Raw genomic sequence first — 26,499 nt, forward strand, 5'->3', positions numbered from 1 at the left:
TGAGCACCTGCTACGGGCTTTTATGGGTTACTTTTGTGTCCTAACTTTAGCTTTAGTTTCTGGCAATGTTTGATCTTCGGGAACTTCTAATATCTAAATGTGGGGACTGCCTATATCCTGTTATGAAGACTAAAAATTCACAGTTCTCTACAGTGGTGAATCTCTTCATTGAGGAGGCCACAAAGCAGGGCTCCCTTCGTCACCTTTCTTTTGTAATGATACTTTAATTCCTTTAGATTGAAGTTAACATTTTCCCTTTCAGGAACAGATCCACCATAAAAAAGATTATTCATTTACTCATAAAATAATATTTAATGAACACCTAAGTAAATACAAAATCCCTGTTAGGTGCTCCAGACCAGCCTATATCACAAGGTTTCTGTAAGACTCAAATGAGAAATCTAAGTGACTCCGCTTTAAAAAAAAATGTAAATTTATATATATATATATATACTATTTTTATTACATACCTAAATGAGTCACAAACACATTCAATTGTTCCCAAATATAGAAGGTTACAATTATCTGGGTCAGGTTTCTCAAAGTTTTAATAGTAGCTGTTTATCGAGCCCTAAGTGCCATCATGTGCCATGTGCTTTGTAACATTTCACCTAGTTCTTATGATAACCTTAGGAGGTGGGTATGCTCTACGTACCAGAAGATGAGGCAACCCGAGGTCAAGAAGCTTCAGGAAGGTCCCCTAACTAGACAGTAATAGAGAAGAACTGCGATTTGAATTCAGGCCTATATGTCTGCAAAACCTGTGAACTCGTTCTATTCTATAATGTTCATTTCTTTTTAAAGATGACGCTTTTCTTCAATCATGTTATAGTTAAGTCACATTTATATTATGAAAGATCAAGTAGTCTCAAAGCTACCAAGTAGAACCACGACTCTTTCTTGGTGGTTCAGAGCCATCACTGTGAACACTGGCAGTGGCTCGGGCTGTGCCCTGTTTCCCCTCAGGCAGGCAGGGCCGCTCACCCCGCACTTAGCTGCCGAAAACAGTTTCTCCCTTGTATTTAACCATGTAGTTCTTCTGTCTTTGCCTTTAACCTGTCACTTCTCCCTGACGTGCTTGTGCCCGTAATGTGCTGGGGACTAATAAACCAAATAACCAAACGTACTCGCAGGCTATCTAAGGCCGTGGTTGTCAGAGCTGCGTCTGTAACTCACCTGGTGAGCTAGCTGAAATGCAGCCTCTTGGGGTCTGCTCCCAGAGGCTCTGAGTGAGCAGCTTTGGGAGGGTGAGGCCCAAGAAGTGCTGCCCTCTAAGTCAACAACACATACTTCATCACTGTGAGAAGCTCATTCTAAGCAGCATCCATTTTTATTAAATTTAGATTTTTATCTATGGCCCAGATAGTTGAGATTATTGGATATATATATATATATGGGAGGGAGAACTTGCTGTTTGAGAGGTTGTATAATTTGAATTACTGAACTTCATCTTTTTCACTTGTATTATAGAATATTACATTTATCAAATAAAACAGCAACAGAAGAGCCTGAAAATACCAGAAAAATGACTTATTTTTTCCCAAACCTTGCTTTAGTCTGTCAGAATTCTAGGTTTCTTTCTTCTCAGAGGGCATGGGTTTGAATCTTGGCGCTCTACTAGTTAGCTGACTTCTGACAAATCACCTAACCAGCCAGGGCCACAGTTTTGCCCTCATCTTATAAAATGGAGACAACAGTACCTACTTCTCACAATGCTGGGAGCTTCAGAGATAACGCATAGACAATTCCTGGTGAGTTCTCAGTATGTGGTCAAATTTTAAAAATGAACTTTTTATAGAACTTATTTATAGAACTTTGTAGGTATCATAAGTTCTGTTACTCTCTGAGGGACCTGGATTCCATATTTACACATCCCAGTGTAATGCAGAGATAAGCACAATGGAGTGTCCTCCTTTATAGTCTAAGGAGATAAATGAAATTTGCATTTGCGACACATTATTCTTACCTTAGCTGTATAAAACAGGCCTGGAGGTGCTGATTGCTGTCACCCTACAGGGAATGCAAAGAAACCAAGACTTTGCTATTTTAAATACTAGAGACAAACCCTAAATATTTATAATGAAGTATTATTACCTCAGTGGAAGAAACAGGCATACTAACATGAAAAAACACATTTTATTGCACTTAAGTTATAAGAAAATAAAATTTCTAAGTGAATCAAACCATAGACACAATCCCTTTAAAGGTTGTTTTCCTCCATCATGTCAGGTTGTTACATAACTAAAATTAACCAACTTGAATCTGATTGTTTTAAATCAGACTATAAATAAAACAAACAAAAAATAAACAGGAGGAGGAAAAAAAGATCGCCTAGGATACAGTGTTAAACCACTTTCACAGTTCAGCTTGAGTTGTGGCTCTTGGAGAATGAGGCAGCCATCGACTCTCATTCATCTCGTTCTTTTGCGTGTGACGCCTTTACTACAAAAACTGAGTCGTTTCTGCTTTGTCAGTTACTCAGAGCAATAAAACTGTAACAGTTGTTTTCCCAAATACTGTAAAACACTAAGACTGACCAGCAACTTTATTTTAATTTTGTGTTTTATATATTTTTAAAATATTTTGTCAGTTTTATTATGTACTTTCATCCATTCACCACAGCCCTCAAAAAGAAAAGCTTCTCCGCAGAACAGGCGCAATAGCTCTGTTCCAAGGAATGTGTTTTAATTTTTGCCCAGATAAAAGAAAATAAGCTTTGCACACACTCTCAATTCTTTACTTGCAGGCAAACTTCACTCTTTATTATCTGAAACTCTCCCATTCTCAGCCTCTTAGAGGCACAGATGGTTTAAGTTTCAGTGGCAAAAAGTCTTTTTTCCGTAACCAAACTAGAGCAAATTTGGAATTCAGTCTGGGACTAAAACGTCACAGCAGAAAAAAAATAAAAAAAAATAATTTGTTTTTTTCTTTCTTTCATTTAGCAGCATAAATAAGTTTGGCCACTGGGAGTACAGTACAGGGGTGGGACAACAATCCCATATTTGAAGACCTACTTCTAGCACCAGCATCAAGAATTAAATCCATCTCAGGACTCACAGAACCCAGGACAACTTGCCACCTTTGAGCAACATATGCACTGAAGAGTGTATGTGGAAGCGACAGTAAATAGATTAACAGAGGCTAATACTGTGATTGATTGACATTGGCAATGGTTGGCAAAAAAAAAAAAAAAAAGCTTTTCATGATAACTGTACAAAAACAATTCACAGTAATTTTTCTTTTTAGCTTTTCCACTCCAGAAAAAATGACTTTTTGTTGCAGATGCTCTCTAATTAGAAAGTCAACCAGTACTTGTTTTGATGTTATTGCAGCTCCTTTCTAGGTCTCAGTGGTAAAAGAACAGGGTAGCGGAATCTGTAACGATGTTTCAGCATTAACACTGTCCAATGACCACTGGAGAAGAAAATAAAGAAATAATTGCACCTGGTTTGATTTAGAAAGTCTCATTTTGCAAAGCTGCCCTCAGTCAAAAGTGAAGCCTTTTATGTGATGAGACAGCGGACGCCTCTCTTGTCAGTTACGGTTTGTCATCTCTTCCTCTTTTCCTTCTTAGTCTGTAGGTCTTTTCACTCTGTTGCCCCAAGCCAACATCCTGCACCACTGAGAACAAGGGATTTTTTTCTTTTTTCTTTTCTTTTTTCTTTTTTTCTTTTTTTTCTTTTTTTGCAGGGGGAAGGGCAGGGAGTATATCGTCTACACATTTGGACAAAATTCATCTTTTCTGCTCTTCACTTCATGTCCACATCAAAGTCCAGCACCAGCAGCTTGGTTTCTTCAGTCCCATTCCGACTCCCAACCGCACACACCAGCTTTGTGTTTGAGGCTCTGATCCGCCACACAACTCCCCCACTCCCCCCACTTTCCAATGTGACTAGGTTTCGAATAAATTCACCCGTTTTCAAGTCCCATAGTTTAACAGTTCCATCATCTGAACTGGTAATTACAAAGTTCTTGTTGAACTGTAAACAGGTCACAGCGCTCTGATGCTTGTTGGGACCTAGGCAAAACCAGAGGAACTTAATTACTGGTTGGAAATCATGGCTATGGGTTAGTTACATTGTAATTTGCAGACTTCTACGTTAGAGCATATGATAAATGAAATACTTAAAATGCTGCATATTTAGAAACTGTGTTCTGAGTATTTTAGGATCAGTGGGGATGTAAGAAAATCGGGTAGGTATTTGTAACCAAAATGTTAATTTTCAAGAGTTCTGTCCCAGCAAGCGTGGTTAGCTACCAGGCACACATTTTTTCTGGCTGTGTGAATGAGAGCTTCTCTTGGTGATGATGTAGATAGATAGTCCAGCTTCTGCTGATGGACAAATGAGCATAAGAGATCGACTACCCTACCACTTTGAACCGACCAGTAGAAGGCAAAAGCTGAGTGGACACTATTTCAACACTCCGAGGAAGAGACAAAACCAATGAGTAATTAGCTGCAATACAGCCCACCAGATAGCCTCACTGAAAAAAACACTTTCTAAGGGCCATGACCAATAAAAAGAAGCTAATCATAACGTAAGAAGCTAACAGAGTTGTGCCTCATTTAATATTAGTGGCTTTCACACGTGTCTTTTTCTATGTTGGTGGGCACTATTATTCCTTCCCATCCTGGTTAAGCAGATGGTTAAGGGTCTAAGTTGAGGCCAAAGCAATTTTCTATCAGATTCTGGATTTTTTTCAGTAAGGTAGCTCTTTAATTTAAAATTAGACTACAAATTCAAAATAAAATGATGTCTCAAAAAAATAAAATGAGTGAGTCCTGTGATATGGCCAAGATCTTTCTTCATATTGTTCTTTAAGGTTAGGTAGAGTTAACTGTACAGGAAGTGATTAAGTAATTTTATATTAGAAACACCATTTCAAACACTTTCTCAAGGGTAGCCTAGTTCTGTCAAGTCAGAGTAGAAATGCTCATAAACTTATCCAAAATAAGCATTTTCATTTTGTATGAGGTTAATTCCTTTTGTGATACAAAAGCTCCCTATTTCTCCTCTAACAATTTCATTTTTAATGAACACAACGAAAGGTGGGTTGCCAATACCTACCTTGCAATGTTTGTAAACATTGTCCTGTTTTGATATCCCAGATTTTAACTGTAGAATCTGCATTCCCAGAGACAAGAATATTGTCTTTGAGTTCCATTCCACTTGTTAACGACTGGTGTCCTGTTAACGTGTGAATGCAATTCCCTGTCTCCACATCCCAAACTCGGATTGATGTATCAAGAGATCCACTCACCACATGGATGCCATCAAACTACAATAGACACAGTTTATTAGACTAGAAGTGTAGACGTCCTTGATATTATTTATTGGCCTTAATCCTAATGGGGGAGAGGAGTAGAGCATGGGAAATGGGTAATGCCAAGACTAAAATGAGGTACTAAGATAAAGCACATGTAATCAAGCAACTCTACAGTGCATGTTCTCAGAAGTTTCTATCAGAAATGCTAATTTTCTGTGGCCAGTGGCTTCAACTAGATGCAAAAACAAGTAAAAAGAAAATAAACATCTAAAATGGATATACTATTTTCAGATCATCAGGCCATACTTAGTAGCTACATATCATGGATGATTCAATAAGGATTGTCATTTGAGTTTTACTTCCCAATAGGAAGTTGAGACTATTAACAGAGCTTGTGACAAAGGGCCCCATGCTTATCAACAACTACGGCATGAAAAGGGCTAGAGTTAACTTTCATGATATTTAAAAGTAAGTCCCATTAAAAACCGTATATAAGATAAAAATTTCATTTACAAGAACTTAAGGCTAATGAGTAAATATGTCAACAGGTAATTCTATCTGGGATTAGAAGAGTGGGCATTTTTGATAATGAAAGCTAACTACAGAGCACCTCTTCTTCAGCTTCCCAGCTATACCAAAAGTCAATAAAGAGCAATTCCCAGAAGATCTATAATAATGTTGCTACCCCTCTTCTCCATCTAATGGTTTATTTAAATGAGAATATTATATTCATTAAGGTTCTGAGCATATCACAAAATATAAAAACAACTGCAGCCAATTCCCTCCTCCAAATTCATAACTTTCTCTAAGTTAACAGACATCTTTATTATATATCAACATTTCATGACATAGACAGTATTCCATCAATTAAGAATTAAAACCCCCAAAACAGAACCGTCAGCACTGGGATGATGAATGAAGTTGCTGATCACTAATGGGCAGTAACTGGTAAACATAAGTAATAGGAAATATTTTCAAATTGGAAATGCTATTTTTCAGAAAATGAAACAACATTCCTTTTCTAAACTTGCTATTAATGTAGTTATTTATCTCAAAATACAGCAATCTATTCAAGGATCTCAGGTTCAAAATGTAAACAACAACAAAAAATCAGTTGAGTCAAATTTACTTCTTTATGACTACATATCAGTAGGCCTGGAATGGTAAAGCAGCTTTACGCAGAAAGGCTCCACTTCCACTTTGAATGAGGATGGAATCACAATTACATGGTCTGTCAACTTTCAGCTATCAAGGCAAAGGGGCAGCTTTTGGCCAAATTAATCCTTTGCTAAGGAGTTTATTAAAATCCGGGTTATTCTCCTATGAGACTATCTACCCATTAATTAATATAGCAAATCTTAGGGCTCTGAAGTCTCAGGTTCCAAGACAAATATTTGTATTTTAGATGGAAAATGGATCCCAGAAAAATTGAAACCAATCATTTAAATAATTTAAAAATTTATGCTTTCTTCATGCCAATTTTAAAGTATATGTAAACAGTAGGATAATTTGATTCGCCTTTTCTGGACTGTATGGGATCAGCAATTGGACAATGATTATCTGACTAAAACAATTTTATGATTCATCAGTAGAGCATCTAAGGGATAGGCAGATACGATCTCTTACCTGTAATGAATAGACTCTATTAGTATGCCCCTGCAACGTGTGTAGACAGGTCTCAGTCTCTGGATCCCACACCTTCACCATAAAATCATATGCTCCACTAACAACCCTCCTGCCATCATATTGAACACAGCGGACCGCTGCTACGTGACCCATCAAAACATGTAAACACTGGCCTGTCTCAATATCCCAAACCCTAAGAGTGGCATCTCGAGAACCGCTAACAACTCTGTAGGGGTGAAAACAGAAAAAAAATGTATCAGAATGTTTAATAACATGAAAAAACATAAAGTCAGTGCTTATTAAACTTATTATTTTATTTTCTTAAGCAGGAACACCTGTTTTCAAAAGAAATCCTATGTAATACCTTGATATTGATAGAAATATACAAAAGCTGAGTTACTGGGATTGGGATGGGAAGTTGGGAAGCCTAGAATTCTGCCTGTATAGTTAGTTCCCTCACCTATGAGGGATTGAGTAGCACCTTGTGGTTCTGTGGAACAGTTTGAAAACTACTGTGTTGTATTTAAAGCAGCAGCAGCAGCAGCCAGCTCTAAATACATACAATAAGATCTTGCTTTTAGAAATAAAATGCTAATGTGAACAATATGTACAAAATGTTAATTGGGAAACTCAGGGTGGCAGTATTTTGAAAATTTTAAATTTTCTTCTTTATTCTTTCTGGGATTTCACAAAATTTTAATTATGAACATGTATTCCCTTTGCGATTAGGAAAAAATTCAATAAAGGTTATTCAACAAAACAAATTAGAATTTGGAATTTAAACAGCCAAAGATAGGTACTTTATACCATATATTCTGGTAAAATTAACCAGTTGAAGACATGTCCTCAAAAAAAGGCTGCATATGTTTATATTTAAAAACATTCAATAGGCTTTGGGGGCATTAAGATATACAGATTTTAGAAGATACACATGTAGAGGCAACAGAAAACCCTTAAAAATTTGGCTCAATATTATTAAAATTATACTTTTCTAAAGACAAGAGTGATACAAATACTGTACTGCAATCACTGGATCACAAAGAAGAGTAGAAAACTCAGGTATCTTTATGTCATTCCTAAGAGATAAAGAAAGGCCACAGTTTCCACATTTGGAAGAGTAGAAAATGGAAGCACTGAGAGATTTAAATCAGAACATAAGGGAAACTGAAATGCAAGGTCTCTTGATGCCAATCCCCCAAATTTTAATAGTAGGACACAGTGTTCAAAGTAGATTCAAATTACAGATGAAAAGGTACTTTTCTTCCCATATTGCAAATCTAGTGTGCTATCTGCTTAATGTAATGGCTCTTAATAAAGAAGATGCTTTGGACAGAATTAAAGGTAAAGACTAGAGTGGATTCACTGTAAGGACCCTTCAAAGAGACTTTTTTTGGACAAATTAAGTAGAAATCACATTTGTTTAACAGGGGTACCATGAAGACATGCCAAGAGAAGACGGAAAGGACTTTGACAGGAGGGCTTTGTAAGGAGCACATAAAAGCAACAGCAAAGTCAGAGAAGAAAAAGGCAAGTAGTCTGGTTTGGCTGAAACCGTTTTGAAAACTGGATTGAGGATTTCTTCCTTAATTCAGTAAGCAACAGAAGGCTCCCAAAGGGCAGCGATGCTATCATAATTAAAAGAGTATTCTCTGTCAGCTGGGCAAAAGCTGAGAAGACCAAGTTTGAAAGCTATGTCAATAGTTCAGATGATAGGTAACAAGAGAAACAATTAAAACCCACAGGGCTGGCCCAGTGGTGCAGAGGTTAGGATCGCATGTTCTGCTCCTCAGTGGCCCAGGGTTCGGATCCCAGTTGCGGACATGGCACCACTTGGCAAGCCATGCTGTGGCAGGCGTCCCACGTATAAAGCAGAAGAAGATGGGCATGGATGTTAGCTCAGGGCCATTCTTCCTCAGCAAAAAGAGGAAGGATTGGCAGTAGTTAGCTCAGGGCTAATCTTCCTTGGAAAAAAAAAAAACCCCACAGGCTTCAGCTTTTGCCTAGATATAGGGGATACGATGTAGTGGGGGTAGGGTGGTAAATAAAGACTCAGAGGCATGAAGCCTGAATAACTGAATTTGTCCCACTAGCAGAAATATGAATATCAACAAAAAGAGAAAATAATTTTTTTGAATATGATGACTCATCAAAGATGTAGAACAATAAAGTAAGGTGTCATTCAAGACTAGAGAGTAAAGAGTTTCAAGGAGGAAGCCAACAACACTATTAAATGAGGAAGGAAATTTAAAGACAACCTCCCAATTTTAAGCCGATACACCACTGTTTTCCTAGTATAGAAACATCTAAGAAGTCTAATAATTATAGTCTAATTGAAGAGCACATTATCACTCTCTCTCTACTATACACAATAAGTATTATACAAGCTGAATTCTACACAAAAGGCCCCAAATTCACAAGTAACAGAGGATAATTTCCAACCACTACAGGATATTCCCTTACCTTTTTTCATGGAGATGCATACAACGTACAGTGGAAGTATGCCCATATAAGGTATGTATACATTCTCCAGTCTCTGCATTCCATACTTTGAGAGTCCGATCTGTAGATCCACTAATGATGATGTTGTCTCTCATCTGTGATGACCATACTCCACCTGTGTGTCCCACTAATGTCCTCAGACACTAGAAAAACACTTAAGATGATTACTTTTGGGTAGAAAGGAAAATGATTTAAATAGCATTTAAGTAGCTCATTAAAATTTGGAGTAAAGTTATTTACTCAACTTGATTGTTTGGTGTATCAGAAAATAATCTTTCACATCAATATAACATAATCCTATCAATATTTATTGCTTTGTTTATTCAGTAGCATTACATACTATAGACATACACACAATTTAGGAACAGTATGTAGAAAGTAAACATTTCTCATGAAAGTATGACAGCTCCAGCCTGGCCTCTTTGATGAAAAAATACTAAAATTGCAACTTGGTTTCTTCCATGGGCATGGATTCAATGAAAGAATGCCAACAGTGTTGGGTGTGGCTACATACCACATCTCATCTGAATCTGCCCCAAGGCAGTAGTTAGGAGCCAGGCAAGGTACTTCTAGACAAGTAAAGACAGACATTAAAACCCTGAAATAAATCCAAAACTAATATTACACTATGGAAATATTAAGCTGCTTTTAAAAATTTTAATATCTGACTTGGAATATTTAGAAGATTCTTGCCCAAGAATCAACATGCTATAAGACATCTTAAAAGACATAAGATATTTTCCCTCATACTTTCCTCTATTAGTTTTTAGATCAATTACTTAATTTATAAAAATATTCTCCATTGGACAGATATAAAATAAGCATTCACTAGAGAAACTTTAAAGTATAATATTGCATGCAGTGGAACTGATTCTTGGACTGCTTTCTTCCAATTCCTATTAAATGCCTAGTCTGCTTAACTTCCATCTCACAAGGCTTGAGATAAGTCTAAATTAACACGATTTATTTAACTTCTAAATTATAGGTGGGTTATCAACAAAGTGGTTTCACAAGGTAAAACAAATATCCCTGAATCATAGTTTTGAGAAAGATTCAAACATTAAAAAGAAAGGAGATATAACTTAGATGGTTAAGTGGGAAAATTAAGCCAAGAAAAAGATAAAGCAATCTTAAAATAGCTAAGTCACAAAGATAGATGAACTATTTAAATGAAGAAGAAACCAATGACGTCCCTCTCATGAGAAACATAATCTTCATTGCAAGGGAAAAGCTAAATTAGAAGCTCTGGTATTTGCTATTGAAATAAGCTCGGGGCAAAAAGGAATCCTTGTTTTCCTTTCACTGGCTGATCCTTGCAAAGACACACACAAAATGGCGACTTTGTGAAGTAGAGAAAGAAGTAAACTTACTTTTCCTGTGACTGCTGACCAAACTTTTAAAGTGTTGTCATCAGAACCACTAACTATTCGGTTACCACAAAACTGTAAGCATGTGATCACATGATCATCATGTCCTTTCAGCACCTACAAGATAGATAAATAGATTAGAAATATGTTATTAAATTACGTTTTTTAAAATACTGGTAAAAAGAAAAATGAAGTCATAAATAGGAACAGTAATCTGTAGCCTATTTATAAAATTAAAATTTATATATAATGTGAAGCATCATCCTTTCTGGCTGATGAATAAGTATTAAACATTTTATAATTATCTATTTTATCTGTTTACACCAAAAGAACATGCATCTAAGTTTTGCCTATTTCTTTTTTTTGCTGAGGAAGATTCACCCTGAGTTAACAACTGTTGCCAGTTTTCCTCTATTTTGTATGTGGGCCACCACCACAGCAGGGTCACTGAGTGATGTAGGTCCATGCCCAGGAAATGAACCCAGGCTGCCAAAGCGGAGTACACCAAACCTAACCACTAGACCACCGGGGCTGGCCCTAAGTTTTGCAATTTTGACCCACACAACAAAAGCACCTACTAACTAGAAAGATAAGAGTAACAATAATTACCAACTTTTTCAACTTAAAACCAAAAAAGCCTGCCATAATGTATACATATTAATACAACAGTGTCTCCCCAAATTGCTTTTTTCCAGTTGTAAAGACATATGTAAGAATTTCAAGGATTTTTGCCAATCTTTATATACTTGAAATGTTATAAGACAGAAAACCAAAATTATGCTTAAATTTACAAAAATAAAACACACACAAGTCAACAAAAAATAAACAAAATAAATAAAACATGGACACTTCTCAAAAATTCATGTTTGAACTATGTGGTCAGAGAGGGAGCAAATTCCTAAGTAGAATGTCTATGACACAAAATTCAACAGGATAGCCAGAAATTTTCATTTACATAAGATAGAACAACACGCAATTCAACTCATCTTTTATTCAAGTGAAATTAGTTGTCAGACTAGAGAAATTAGCAATACAGTCATGTGCTGCTTAACAACAGGATGGATTCTAAGAAATGTATCATTTGGCGACTGCGTTGTCGTGCGAATATCATAGAGTACACTTACACAAGCCTAGATAGTATAGCCTACTACACACCTAGGCTATATGGTACTAATCTTATGGAACCACCACCGTCATATATGTGGTCTGTCATTGACTGAAATGTCATTATGTGGCGCATGACTGTAAAGGAATATTGTCAGTTACACTTTTAGTTATTTTAATATATACTGTTTTCTTTCTACAGGAGATAGGTGTCAAGTTATACTGGTTGCCAAGAAGTGAAAGAGTACATTAGGTATTAACGCTGATTAATGGTTTCTGTTACATTGTCCAAGAGTTCAGTTACCTTAGGAGATTTGAGTTCTCCTCGCCTCCAGTTAGTATCAATTCTGTGCTGTCTGATGTATGCACTTTTCCATGGACTGTGTATGAAACCTGGTTTTATTACTTTTCTTCTTTTGATGTGCAATGGTTCATCAATACCTAAAGTTTTAAAGAGTTAAAGAGTATAACTGCCTTCACCAATAACAATTACACATTTTATAATGTATCTCATTTTTCCATATGCTCAAAATCACCAAAATGCATGAGACTGTCCAATTTCTAATGCTGTTGCTACAAAACAATAATGTAAAGTTTGCATTCTGTATGGTATGTTTTCAGATCGACTATTTCATTTCTTTCTCAAAATGATTCTGTGAAGTGTTGGTGGGGACATGCAGAAACTGGAACTCATGTGGAATGCTTGTGGGAATATAAAATGGCGTAGCTACTGTGGAAAATAGTATGGTGGTCCCTCCAAAAAATTAAAACAGAATTATGATATGATCCAGCAATTCCACTTCTGGGACACCCAGAAGAATTGAAAGCAGAGATTTGAACAGATATTTGTAACCCACATTCATAGCAGCATTATTTCTAATAGCCAAAAGGTGGAAGCAACCTAAATGTCCATCAATGGATGAATGGATAAACAAAATCTGATATGTACATACAATGGAATAATATTAAGCCTTAATGAAGACAAAATTCTGACACACGCTAAGCGGAAGCCTTGAAGACATTATGCTAAGTGAAATAAGCCAGTCACAAAAAGACAAACACTGTATGATTCCACTTTTATGAGAGACCTAGAATAGTCAAATTCATAGAGAAAACAGAATGGCAGTTGCCAGGGGCTGCAGGGAGGAGGAATAGGGAGTTATTGTTAAATGGGTATAGAGTTGCAGCTGGGGAAGATAAAAAAGTTGTGGAGATGGATGGTGGTGACGGGTTCACAACAATGTGAATGTAAATAATGCAACTGAACTTTACACTTAAAAATAGTTAAAATGATAAATTCTATGTTATGTATATGTTACCACAATTTTTAAAAAAGTCATTAAACTAATGCTTCTCTGAGAGAACATAAGTCAGGGATGATTAATCCCACTTTATGTGGACAGACACTTGAGAAGAGAAGGTTTCATTGACTAGTCCAAGCCACAGACGAGGTAGAGGCAGGATTAGAAACCAAGTATCCTGGATCTTCACCTCGAAGTTTCACTAACCACCAGTGTTCCCTATTCAACTATGACCTCCATGAAGGGCAAGATAACCTATGGAGTATCTGTCTCATGCTCCATGATTCTTTCTCAAAAATTTTGCTTGTCAGAGGCAAATAATATTTTTACCTATTTTCAAAAAATATTATTTTCCTAGATGCCGGCTGGAAAAAAAATATCCTTTCTTAAATTAATATGCATGATACCTACTCCTCAACTAAGAAAGGGGATTTTTTTTTTTAACAGGTTTTAAGAACATAAGCTCCATGATGGGAAGAAAATGCAAGTTCACTATTATGTCTCCAGAATTTAAGAATGTTCAGCTCATAGGAGGTGTTTCACAAATATCTGCAGAAGAAATGAATAGAATATGGAATAGTTGAGTATTTTATTGCTAATAAAATTTTTGGGTTTCCTTTGAGTTTCCTCATCTTGACTTTTCCATTGTTTACTAATTCTGCTAGAGATTGGGAAGCAAATCGGATATATTTGCTATTAGTTACAGTACTCATTAAAGGAGTCAGCTGCAAGATTTGGTTCATTTGAATGTGTGGAATAACCTGTGGGCTTTACATAAGTAGGTGAATGTAAATGAAGACTCATTCTTGATTCTCTGATAGGCTGTCAAAATTTTCTTTTCATTTATTTACCACTTTATTCTACTTACACATAAAACTAATTACTTTCATGTTTTCAGAATCACTTTGCTTTTTCAAAGTACAAACATTTTCTCTATGTGATTTTGAACCTTACCCTCTTCTTTGCATTTCTCTCTCCAGAGAAGGTTATCTTCAGCCAAAATTCTCCAGTAGCGACACGTCTGAGCCGCTTGTAGCAGGTCTTTGGGTTCCAGGAATGAAAGCACATAAAGCGCCAGCTATAAAAAGGAAAAGTATAGCATACCCATATTTAAAAAAACTTTTGATAAAAACAATGTTAATTATTCTCTATAGGATAAAGTACTTATAGATGTTATTTAATTCTACATTCTAATTTCTAAAATTATGAAAGGCAGCACATTCTAATATTCAGTCTTAACAAATATATACCAGATTTTAAAAACCCAAACACTCCATTGGTTTTTATGAACCTTAGTCCACTAACTCCTCACCTCTTCTGCCTCTGCTCTTGCCTTTCCTCTGTGAGCCTCAATTCAATATTCTACTATTTATTTATTAGTTGTTTAAATTTGTCTTTTCCTCTCCCCACTACAATGTAAATTCACTGAAGACAGGACTTAAGAGAAAAAATGAGATTTCTATATATTCTGTGTGGTATGATTTCAGATCACTCCTGATAGAGATAATCAATAGTGCTTTATCACATCAAAGTGTTTATTATCACAATGATGAACCTTTCCAAATTTACATTCTTTACTTTAAATGACAAAAGGGGACAATTATTAAACCACTCCATAGACATAGAAAGTAACTGGGTTCTAATTCCTTTACATTGCTTATGGGGCTTCTCTTGATGGGCCAGACAGTTGTATATTTGAGCTAGCTCTTTGGTATACCGTTGATTTTAAAATTTTGTTTCCAGAATGTGCAAATCATCAATTATTTTTTCAGTGTGTAAAATCAATTCAAATAAATAAGAGGAAAGAGAAGAAAAAGGGGAATGATAGCTTCTGAGTATGCTTACTCAATTAGCCTCACAAATCACATAAACATTTAAATTATGATATTAGGACAAAAATGATCTAAACAGGGCAATAAAGTTTAGTTTTCATATAAATTAAATTACAAGGATTAAAACAAACTATCACTTAAAGGATCAAGGTTCATATGGGGATAAAAGCATAATTTCAATTACTTTTTGATGCTAAACAGGAATTACATGATATAAATTATGCTTTTCCAATGACTTTATATAGAGAGAGTTCATTATTGCTCTCATATTTAAGAGAACATTCTATATAGAAAGTTCTTTAACCAGTCAGTATTCAATTTAACACTACTATTGACAAATGACAGTCAAAATCTTTTTGTGGAATAATTATTTTTGGTCTATCAGAGAAGACCATTCAGTATCACATATAGAAACTGAGTCATTTAAAATAAAAAGGCATAAGTATATTCACTAATCTATGTATATGCATCTCCATACATACAGATATATAAATATACACATACATATGTATCTCAACATTGTATTTTTTTTAATGGATACTCCATAAGCCGCTTAATTTTAAAATTATCAATTAATCAAAACCTGGGCAAGGTTGCTTAGTGTCAGTTTAACAGTAATGTGATAATAACATATTATTAATCTTCTATGTGAAATTGATATTTAGCACAGAAATTATTAGGCACAAAGTTGTGTTTGTGGAAGAGATGCTATTTAATGCCGAAGATATTTAGAATAGTCATATGAAAAAGTCTATTCTTTACTTTAGTGATCCAGCTAAAGTAGAAATCTAGTAATCTACAGAAACACTAAATGGATCTTAAAGGCTAGAAAACAAATCCAGAGCAGCTTAGATTTCAAAAGTACATCCCAAAATCAACAGGTAAAATTTCCTTCATTACTGCTGATTAGGAGATCTAGCCTAGTGTCTGCTTGCTTTAGACAAATGTAAAGAAACACTCAGGTGCCAAAGAAAGTTGAAGTACTAACTCCACAGGTAACTGGCACACTTTCCTTTAAAATAGCAAAGGCCCTAAGTCAACCATGGACTTCAACTTATTAAATGTTTGTCTATTCCATCAGAACATCTAGGTATTACAGAAAATACACAAGGCAAAATAGAAAAAATGAAAAAGAAAATCAGAACCAGGAAAAATATAAACCAGAAAAGAAGGTTTAAACCAGGGAAAAGTAGAATACAGATAAGCTGGCAACAATATCTTACGTGGTTTTTGAATTAAACTGCCAAGCAAAGAGGGAACAGCAACTAGTTACACAATTCTTAGATGTATTATGGGGAAGGATATCAGTTCTTCAAAGGAAGCAAGATTTTGTCGTGTGGGGTTCCTTACGAGGGTTAGAGAATGGACATTGTCCCAAACTACATCTCTCCAACACCACAGGAGGGGTTATAGGTTTCTTGCAGCCAAGTCAAATGGTTAGCTAATGCAATTTTCTATTAATTTGTTTCAAAGGTAAAATCTAGATTAGTAATTCTTCCTACAGACTACTTCCACCAGACGGAAGCTCTTAAGCTGAAAATCTATTTTGGATAATTACCTTTTCCTTGCCCAAACTTGTCATTTCGGTGAGAGTTGCTATTTTTTGGTTTTTTTCTATAACTTACATAAAAGATGATTATATTGTACTTAAAAGGCAGCTAATATGTTCCTAGAATTGCTCTATTTCAGTGGACTGAACTAGTGAAACGAAAAGGAACAAAGAAAATGCTGACTGACCCTATGAAAGAATTTAGGTTTCATTCTAGATCGTCTACTACATCACTATGTGTTTCTTGGTATTTACTTATAAAATAAGGATAATGCTGTTTATCATAAGCCTCTCATGTGAGGCTAGTGAGATTTTTGTCAATGTATTTGAGATTAATAAACAAATGTTGGTAAAGAGTTTTGAGATCTGTTGAAAGGAATTATAAAAAAATTACAAGTCCATTTCCTGACATGAAGGTAATAATGTTTTAAATAAGGAAAGTGCTTAGTCTCCAATAAGATCATGTTAGTTACTTCAAGGACTTAGATCTATACCATTATTTTTCCACATATAAAGTAAAGTACTTTTCAAAACAGGAAACTTTGTTTCTAGTAGTTAAAAACAGGGACACAACTAGAAGGACCCACAACTAAAATATACAACTACGTACTGGGGGGACTTGGGGAGATAAAACCAGAGGAAAAAAAAAAAAAGATTGGCAACAGTTGTTAGGTGCCAATCTTTACCAAAAAAAACCAGGGAAGATACAGATGATATGCTGAGCCAGGGCTCACTCACTCCTTCTCCTGTCTAGCCTGACTTCTTTTCCCTCAGGCAATCTTTAAAAGAAGAGTTAATCCAAGAAAATTTGTATTGCATTTACCCTGTTATTGATAATTTGTGATTAATTCTTAGACTCTTAAAAATATTTTCATATTTTTCTAATTTTAAATCACATTTTTGTGTGTTAAGAAGCTACTGTGGAAATCCAAATAGAGCAAAAACAAAACAAAACACTTACCATTTTTCGAGATAAGGGGACAAACTAGAGAAAGTCTATATTTTAACAAAAATACTACCTTCTAAATATCAAGGGAAATCATGAAGAATATATCAAAGGCAAATAAATTCACTTTCAGTCAAATGCTTATAAGTGCTTCCAATTATTAACGTCTTTCTGGAAGCAAAGAGAGCTTATGTCACTTTCATAAGCCAAATCTATTCAAAGGGTTCAGTTTTAGAATGAGCCAGCAAGAATAAAAAAATTTTTTCTGGGACAATGTCATTTTTAAAATCATCCTAAAGAAAAAACATTTCAGGAAAAGAGTTTTTTTTGCTTTGCTTTTTCCCAGAGTCATGCTTAGTTTTATACATTAAATATGATGAAACTATTTTATTCACATTCAATGTGAAATTATTACTCAGACTGTCTTTAATACCCTCAGGATATTTAGAATGGTTATCTGAAAAAAAATCAACTTTTCTTTGCAAATTTGAAATTTTAGGATCATTTGCAATGGTATATTAGTATTATATATCATCTTCTAAACTCACAAATAATTAGTAGCAAATATATAATTTGTGAAAATATAAATCATAGTAACATTGATTATTTAATGTTACATTATTTCTGTTTGCTGACAAAACGAAACTATGCAGCCTATAACATCAATAAAAGAACTGCATCTAAAATATGCCTCATTTATACAGTCAAGAATGCCCATACAATCACAATCATTCTATGATAAAAAATCATAGATCTTTTATTTTATATAAAGATATAAAAACAAAAGGGCATAAATAATTTCAAGAGAAATGCTATCATAATGTAACTGTAATGGGAAATCTGTGCTTACGGATGTGTATGTGTAATGGGGGCAAGAAGGGGGATGATTAGTAGGAAAAGATATACATGTGTAATTCATTATATTTCAAAATAATTACACAACATAAGTTACAGAGAACTACAATTCAATATCATAAAAATTTGAACTACAATTCAATCATAAAACTATAGTCTCTAAGGGATTTAGGATAAAGAAACAACAAAATAAGAAACAATTACTATATTAATAAAATCAGAATTAAAAAAGAAATCTAATTCCATAATGAATATATCAAGACAAATAAACGTTGGTCTTCAAACAACTTGGGAAAAAAATCTTGGTATAGACAATCAAATTAATGAAACTCAATAGCTTATTCTCATATATGACTTATTCCAGTGGTGGGAAAAGTCAGTTAGTCCATAAGTATACTTTAATCTGAAAATTAAGTGACGACAGCTTGTCATTTACAGCCCTCTTCAACACTAATTAAGAGTGTTAAACTAACAAAACTGAATACCATAATTAGCATGACAATGTTTAAAGGTGGTAGCTGTTGAGTAATGTTTTCAAATACCACCCAATGAAGAATACAACTGATAATGCTTACCTCTTTAGGGAGCAAGGAAATGAAGTCTCGTTGAAACTGGGGTTCTATCACTTGCATCATATGTTTTACTTGGGTTGGTTCACAACTATCAATAAGTTCATCTAAAGCAAGCAATTTTTCTGGTCCACTCCAGCTCTATCAAAGAGGAATTAGAAGTTTTCATTATTTTAATAGATGTCTCAAATTATGAATTCATAAAGGAAAATCCACATCTACAGACAACATAAAAGGTGGCTGCTTATGCTGACATTTTCTCCAGAAGGCACTGAAGTGATAATCATTTAGCCTCATCAAGCTTACTAGCTACCTTTATTTTGTAAAAGCTTTAAAAAATGTCATGCTTTTGATAGAAAAATATTTTTGCACTACGTTACAATTGTTACATGTTCATCTACCACCAAGATACTGGTTGAATTTTGGGGAAACCAAAATTTTATTCAGAAACATCAATTTCGGTTACTGTGTAAATAGGGGATTTTGACAGATGATTTTCCTTTCTCTTCATTCTTTCTAGTGGGCATCATAAAACGTGATGGTTTTAATAAGGCACTCATCTGAGAGTTAGGAGATTGGCAGCATCATTTAGAGAAAAACTAATAACTGGACACACTGCACATCTGATGAGTGTCTTCCACAAATTAAAAGGGCTTTAATTTATGTGAAAATAATTTCAGATAAAAAATAGCAAACAAAAGAAAATACTAGCTAACTTAGTAGCAAAATTCAAATATGAACAAAGACTAAAAGAGGGTAAGAAATATACTATGGAAAAACAAAAACACATACTTATACTTCAAAAATACAAGCTCTTTTAAACCACGCTAGGGGATTATTTAAAATCTTTTTTTTTTCCACTGAGGAACACCTGCACAGAAAAGCCATGTGAATAATTTAAAATGTGAGAATTTCCCCTCACAATAATCATGTTAAACATTTAAATAACCTTGTAATACTTAAGTGAAAGAATATCCTTGAGCAGTCTGATTTAAGTACCTTTGTGAATTATTATGTCCATTTTGGAAGTGGGTGAAGAGAGAACAATAGGTGAGGTTTTGAGCTAGAAAGATCTGGATTTTGACATTCCATTTCTTGCTCAAACTAGGAACCTGGATTTTTAACATGTGAAATAGATAATAATTGAAAACTGAGATATATTGAGGATACAGGAAGACTTATTTAGAATACTTTTAAAAGTATTTCTTGAAGTACTCATCCCTTTAGAATCTACAAGGAACTTCATATCTCCTTTCCTATCATGAAGCGTAGATGATGGCAATACTGTCACATATTTCAGTAGTACTTCCATAGCACTTGTCACGTTTTCTCATTTAATGATCACAAAAATCCTCATTTTATCATCAAATAAGATGAAACACAGGCTTGTCCTTAACACATATGTTGAGTTCTTTTCTTTTACTTCTGTATATACACATATCCAGAACATTCTTCTCGAGTACTCACCTTGAATTCTTTTTGGTTAGGGTGAAGATTTATAAATAGAAGTTAAAAATACTCACATATATGTATATGTACACACACGACCAATTAAAAGCAATTAATTTGAAGTTTGATTGTTTTATTCAGTTTCCCTCATGCAGCTTCAAATCCTGGTTCAAAACTTACCTCTTTGACAAAACTTACATTGATCAATCTCCATTCATCTCTGATCATTTAGTATCAATACTGTAAACTCTGATTTACTGATTTATATTTCTCAAAGGATTTGAGGTGGGTTTTTATAATCTGTTGTTCCTCTCCATCTACAGAATAAGGATTCATGGACACGCTCATTTTGGGTGATGGATAACTATGCTGACTTGATTCAAATGCAGCTTTAATTAAGTCACTTGATAGGATAATTTTAATGTAAACTTCTTAATCTCCTTTGCATATATGAATACCTGCTTTAAAAATATTTTTGGAAGTACTTATGGTTAAATTTTGATATAAAGATAAAGATATCTTATGCAATCTTCTATAGCAAAAAGACAGTGAAAAACTTTTCAACATATTACTACTCTGTAAACCTTACATATTTATTATATTAAGTTACTATGAATATTTCTAATTTAAAGTAAGATACATGTTTAATGTTTTCTTTCAGTTAATGTACCATTACTGTTTTTTAAAAAGAAAGGAATAGAAAAATATCAATACATGGTATATAACTGCGGATAGATGGAAAAATATCTTTTTATCAAGGATGTTAGGGGATAGGGTGTAGAATGAAAAAAGCCAAAATACAAGATAAATAAATAAGTCAGATCCTAGGTAAATGTTAGGAACTATGTCAAAATTTCTGTGTATTTAAGGCAAAGTCCATGACAAAAATTATGCCTGTATAACAAAATGCTCATAAGACTCTAAATAATATTTTAATTTTGTTTCAAATAATATTTTATTTAACAAGTCAAATAAAATCAAAATTATATCTATTTAAATTATGCATACATTCAGCAGATGTTACTTTGTGACGTTTTATTGAAAAGTATACCACTGACAAAGATTAGTAGCATAAGCTGTAAACTACATAGTGAATGAGACTGTTTCCACTGACTATACACAGTCAATGGTCTAATTACTTAAAATCATCTCTTATATGGTTCCAGCAAAGGTCTAGACCGTACAGGTAGCTTTCCTCTCTCCAGCCTGGATTTCTTCTCTGAACTCCAGACCTGTATGTAAAATTGCTTACTCAACATGTATTCTTGGATATGTAATAGAAATTTAGCATGTCAGTGATCTTTCTTTTCAAATATGCATGTCCATAATCCTCCCTATTTCAGCAAAATGTAACTCCATTCTATTAGTCACTCAGGCCAAAAACTCTGGAGTTATCCCTGACACCCTCACTCTCACCCAGAACCTCACAGAACCCAGCTGGTTCTGAGGCATCAATGAATTCTAAGGCCTTAAACTTCAAAATATATCCAGAATCTGACCATTATTACACTGTTCTAAGCTGCTGTTATTGTCACCTGGATTATCCCTATGACCTCTTACCCGGTCTCCCAGCTTCCAGTCTTCGCCCTCCTCGTTCCATTCTCCATAAACTAGTCAGAGTAGCACTGCTAAAAGTCACTCACTCTTCTGTTTAAAACCCTCTAGTGGCTTCCAACTTCACTCAAAGTAAAAACCAAAGTCTAGGTTGGTCTACAAGGTTCTAATTTCCTATTCCTTTCCTTCTCATTTACTGTGCTTTAGCCACAGACACTCTTTCGTGCCTCAAACACACCAAGCATGCTCTGCTTCAGAGCCTTTTCACCTGGAACATTCTTTTCCTAGATACTCACATGGCTTGCTTCCATACTTCCTTCACTGAGACCTTCTCTGGGCAATCATTCTAAAATTGCAAACCAGTTCCAAACTCCCCAACCCCAACCCGCTCCTGACTACAACGTAATTCTAAGAAAAAGAGTTTTTTGTCTGTTTTGTTCACTACTGTATCTCAGATCCAAAGTAGGGCGTAGCACCTGACAGGTGCTCAATAAATATTTGTTGAATAAATGAATGAACTCCCAAAGAGTCAGGAAATATTGCCCCAAAGCTATCTCAAAACTCTCTCTAAAGAGTGTTTCTAGTCTTCATATTTGATGGTATCACTAGGACTTGCTTGTCTAGTCTGGTTCCAAATTTTGTATACATACATGGTTTAGCAGCGAGGGAAGTATGTATTAATTTGAAAACCTTGCAGGTAATGACCGTATTAAAACAAAATAACAATAGGCCACATCAGCCTTTAGTGAGGAATAGTGGAAAGAGCATTGAATTGGGGATGAGGAAATCTAACTTTTGGAGGAGACACTGCCACTAATTAGGTTACAATTTAACCTCTGCAGGACTTAGTGTCTTTATCCGCAGAAGAGTTGGATAATTCTGATAATACTTGTTTACTGTTCTGAATATAGTTGTCTTGGACAAGAAAAAAGCATCTTCCTTTGGTCTTTTATGGCAAAGTTATATGGGAATATAGTGAAAGGGATAGAAAAAACATTCCAAATTCTGAAAAGATGAAGAGAAACAAAATTTAATTTTTGGACAAAATTGCAAATGTAAACTTGAAAATTCCCCATGAAAGTGGTATTTTATTTCAGGTAATTAGAGAATACAGGTAGTGGAGAAAAGCAGAAGGAGTACTGAACTGTAATCAGGGGCCCAGGTTTCACCAGTAAACTCACAGTGAAAGCACATGGAAGTCGCTTAATTACTCTGAGTCTCAGAGACCCACCCCACCTGTATGACGGACGAGGAGCTTGGTCCAGACCAGTGGTTCCCAAATGCTAGTTGAGGAGTGCAAGAAACACAGTCCTAAAACCCACCATCAAAGAGTCTGACTCAGTAGTGAAGGTGCGACCAAGGACATTTTATGTTTTAGATAAAAAACTCATCTAGTATTGATGCAGGTGATTCACAAACAAGCACTGTTTATTAGGCTGATGGATCCTCAGTTTCCCATTCAGAGTATATTTTATGACTTTGGGCAGGATTATGACTTTGGGCAGTACTGCGTCTGAATTCACGTGGTACAGAAGTAACTTCTCTAGTACCTCCAGTAGATGGTTATCTAGTTTGTTTGAAAAGTTCCAGGATTGGAGCAGTTACTTTCTCCCATTCTACATAGGTCAGCTCTAATTGTTCAGTTCAACTTACACCAAAATCTGACTCAAACAGTACAATCTAGGTTTTGTTTTCTGAAGAAACCATGAATCAGCTTGATTCTACTTTTATATAAAAGTCTTCAAAATGTTAGAAAGATTCAACATTTTCCCTTAGTCTTCTCTGGCTAAATACATGACTTTCTTCAACTCTTCCTCACACAACAGAGTTTCTTGATCATACTGTCTCAAACACAACTGCAAAGTAATACTGAACTCATCTTCTTCTGGCACTATCCTGTTTTAATATTTTATTAACTAGCAAACAAAAAAGATCTAAATAAAATAAATTAGAAAACATGTACAATTTCTAAGAGTTAGCATGAAACTTGATTAAATCCTTCAATAGGGTAGTTTTTATTCCACTTTTAATTTCAAAACACAGAAGTATTTTCTACTTTATCATTTTAAAAAATATTTTGAGTATAACAGGTATTTTCAAAGTACATTCATAGTTTTAATGCAATGCAAATATGCTTTGGTTAAAATAATCCTAAGAATGCTAAGCTAATAACATTTGTATGAAGCTAGTGTTAATAGCCCCTTTTTAGACCTGAGAAAACTGAGGCTCACAAAGGCTATTTCTTGACTGAGAGGAAACTAACATTTATTGACTCTCTATTATATTTCCAAATATAGCTCTAAGCACATTTACATGTTTTCTCCCTTTTGACAATTTTTAATGTTATATTTATTTTACAGATAATGAAAATAAAGACAAGAGTAGTTACATAATATCAATTAAATTACCCAGTTATTAAAAGACAAAGCCGGAATATGTGCTAAGGGCTTTTTCTTCTAGGCCATATGTGCTTCTCTTTATATCAGGATGCCTCTGAATATAAATTTCAACATAAGAAAATGTTAATGTTATTGGTATCTTTATCTAGTCTAAAATTTTCAAGTGAAAAACCATGTATTAACACTCAAATGTCATAAACAACAACAAAAAATGACCAATCCTCTCCCCCAAAATTAACAATCTGAAGCATCAATCTGGCTGCCAAAAAAGCATAATCAACGGCTACTGAAAATTCAAACAGTACACAAATTTTGGTTTTTTTGTTTTGTTTTTAATTTGCACTTCTACCTTGCATGGCATTCTGTTTCAATTTCCCTTTATCCAAAATGGTGTATCATTTGTTCTCATTCAATTTATAAATTGAGTACAGAGTACTTTGTCAGAATAGAAATGGAGCTGGACAAAAACAGTGCTGTATCACTGCCTTAGGAGCAATAGCAGAATAGTAAGGGGATAAGCTCTCTCATTTTGCTTGTTACACAACAGAAAAATCATCATTAAATGCCCCCACAGCATATATGTAGAAATCATGCCAGTTTAATTATCCCTCAACTATACCACATAGGTCAACTCACGACTCCCCCACTTTACTATGAAATTTTCTCTCTACAAGTTAGGCATTAAAGCACTGTAAGCCTTTAGGTAAGTGATTCATTGCTAGTTACTTTGGCACCAGCCCTGAAAATTAAGGGCAGCGCACAACAATGAGGCCCTGGGTGTGTCAGAGACAGACGTGGTACTCAAAGGATTAAGCTCCTGATCTACTTGTCTAGTTGACTTTTTGTTGCAAGTAAATTTCTTTGCTACAGAATATTTATCGGACAAAATATATATAGTACTATACCTGCAGGGGTAATTCTACATGCTGTTCCTATCAAATGAGAACAAGTTTTCTTCACCACATCTACTTCTCATGAAAAGCAATCGAATGGGCCCTTTTACAGAACAAAAGCTAGCCTAGTATTTTTCAGTTTATTGAATCTCATTAATTCTAAGAAACTGGGTTTTTGTCTTTTTTCCCCACAATTAGCATTTCTGAAATTGGGATGCATCTAATAATCTATGGTATCTCAGATTTGATGACAGACAGTATGTGGTAACGTGGACATTTCATTAAGAGAAGCATGCACGAGCTAAACAAGTAAACTTGGTACAAAGGACTACCCAAACACGCTCACTGCAAAACAAAGCACAAATGTCTCCTACTATAGATCAATATTTGAGAGAGTTCTCTTAAAATTGGGAAAAAAGCAAAATAGCTAGCAAAGAGTATTTCGGTACACTAAAACATTGGGAAAAATGGGCCCATACCACATACAAAATAAATCTCACTCTGGACTACTTTCTGATAAAAAATAAAGCTTTCCACATAAAATAAACATTTTGGAGGCTATCTACAATGATGATAAAACTATTGCTAATAGTGTAATTTTCGATCATGTTGGTATTTTCTTATAAAAATGATATGAAATCAGCTTCTGGACTACTCCAAGTGCCATGTGCTCACATTATATGCTGTGCAAGCATGACACACACGCACAGTCCCATCTTCTTGGCTTACTCAGGTGATAAAAATCTTTAAAGTATTCTTTTAGACTGTATAAATGTCTGAGTTCTATTTTCACCTCTTATTGATGGATAGATTTCTTTTTAAAAAGATGTGACAAAAAACTTAGAATTCTGAGGCATGCATAGGAAAAAATTAACTAAAATTAAAAACAAAATCATGAACCTGAGGTAAAAGAACTGGAAGGTGAGGAAATAATCCGTGGGGAAAAGTAAATTTAATCAACAAATGGCTACGAAAATGAAAAAAGAAGTTCTTTGTAATTACAGTAGTTTATAACGCTATAATAATGGTAAAATACAACTTTCATTCTTCTAACCCATAGATTCTCACCCTCAGCATCGCTGACATTTTGGTCGAGATGACTGTTTGTTATGGAGGCTGTCCTTTACACTGTTTCCACCCACTAGATGCCAGGCGTGTCCTGCATCCCAGCCCCCTCAGTTGTAACAACCAAAGGAAAACCGCTGCTATAACCTTTCAGTTAGCGACCAAAAAGAGATTATCCTAGTTTCTCTGAAATCATGTGAAGGGTACAAAACACTTCTTAAAA

The 26,499-nt window shown here is 34.8% G+C and overlaps 1 protein-coding gene across 6 annotated transcripts in view; it reads right to left on the minus strand.

The window, feature by feature from the left end:
- Positions 1 to 2,117: 2,117 nt before the first annotated feature.
- FBXW7 (F-box and WD repeat domain containing 7) overlaps positions 2,118 to 26,499 on the minus strand; it is a 217,388-nt gene continuing 193,006 nt past the window's right edge. For all 6 annotated transcript variants that reach the window (XM_046656230.1, XM_046656228.1, XM_046656231.1 and 3 more), the window contains 8 exons: positions 18,923 to 19,057; positions 14,120 to 14,243; positions 12,169 to 12,305; positions 10,764 to 10,877; positions 9,355 to 9,536; positions 6,895 to 7,120; positions 5,070 to 5,280; positions 2,118 to 4,018 (listed from right to left, as the gene is read on the minus strand). In XM_046656230.1, the coding sequence (XP_046512186.1) occupies positions 3,750 to 4,018; positions 5,070 to 5,280; positions 6,895 to 7,120; positions 9,355 to 9,536; positions 10,764 to 10,877; positions 12,169 to 12,305; positions 14,120 to 14,243; positions 18,923 to 19,057 (1,398 nt within the window). In that variant the 3' untranslated portion in view covers positions 2,118 to 3,749. The remainder of the gene's footprint in view (positions 4,019 to 5,069; positions 5,281 to 6,894; positions 7,121 to 9,354; positions 9,537 to 10,763; positions 10,878 to 12,168; positions 12,306 to 14,119; positions 14,244 to 18,922; positions 19,058 to 26,499) is intronic.

Source organism: Equus quagga, chromosome 3 (assembly GCF_021613505.1).
Source record: "Equus quagga isolate Etosha38 chromosome 3, UCLA_HA_Equagga_1.0, whole genome shotgun sequence".
Classification (NCBI taxonomy): Eukaryota; Metazoa; Chordata; class Mammalia; order Perissodactyla; family Equidae; genus Equus; species Equus quagga.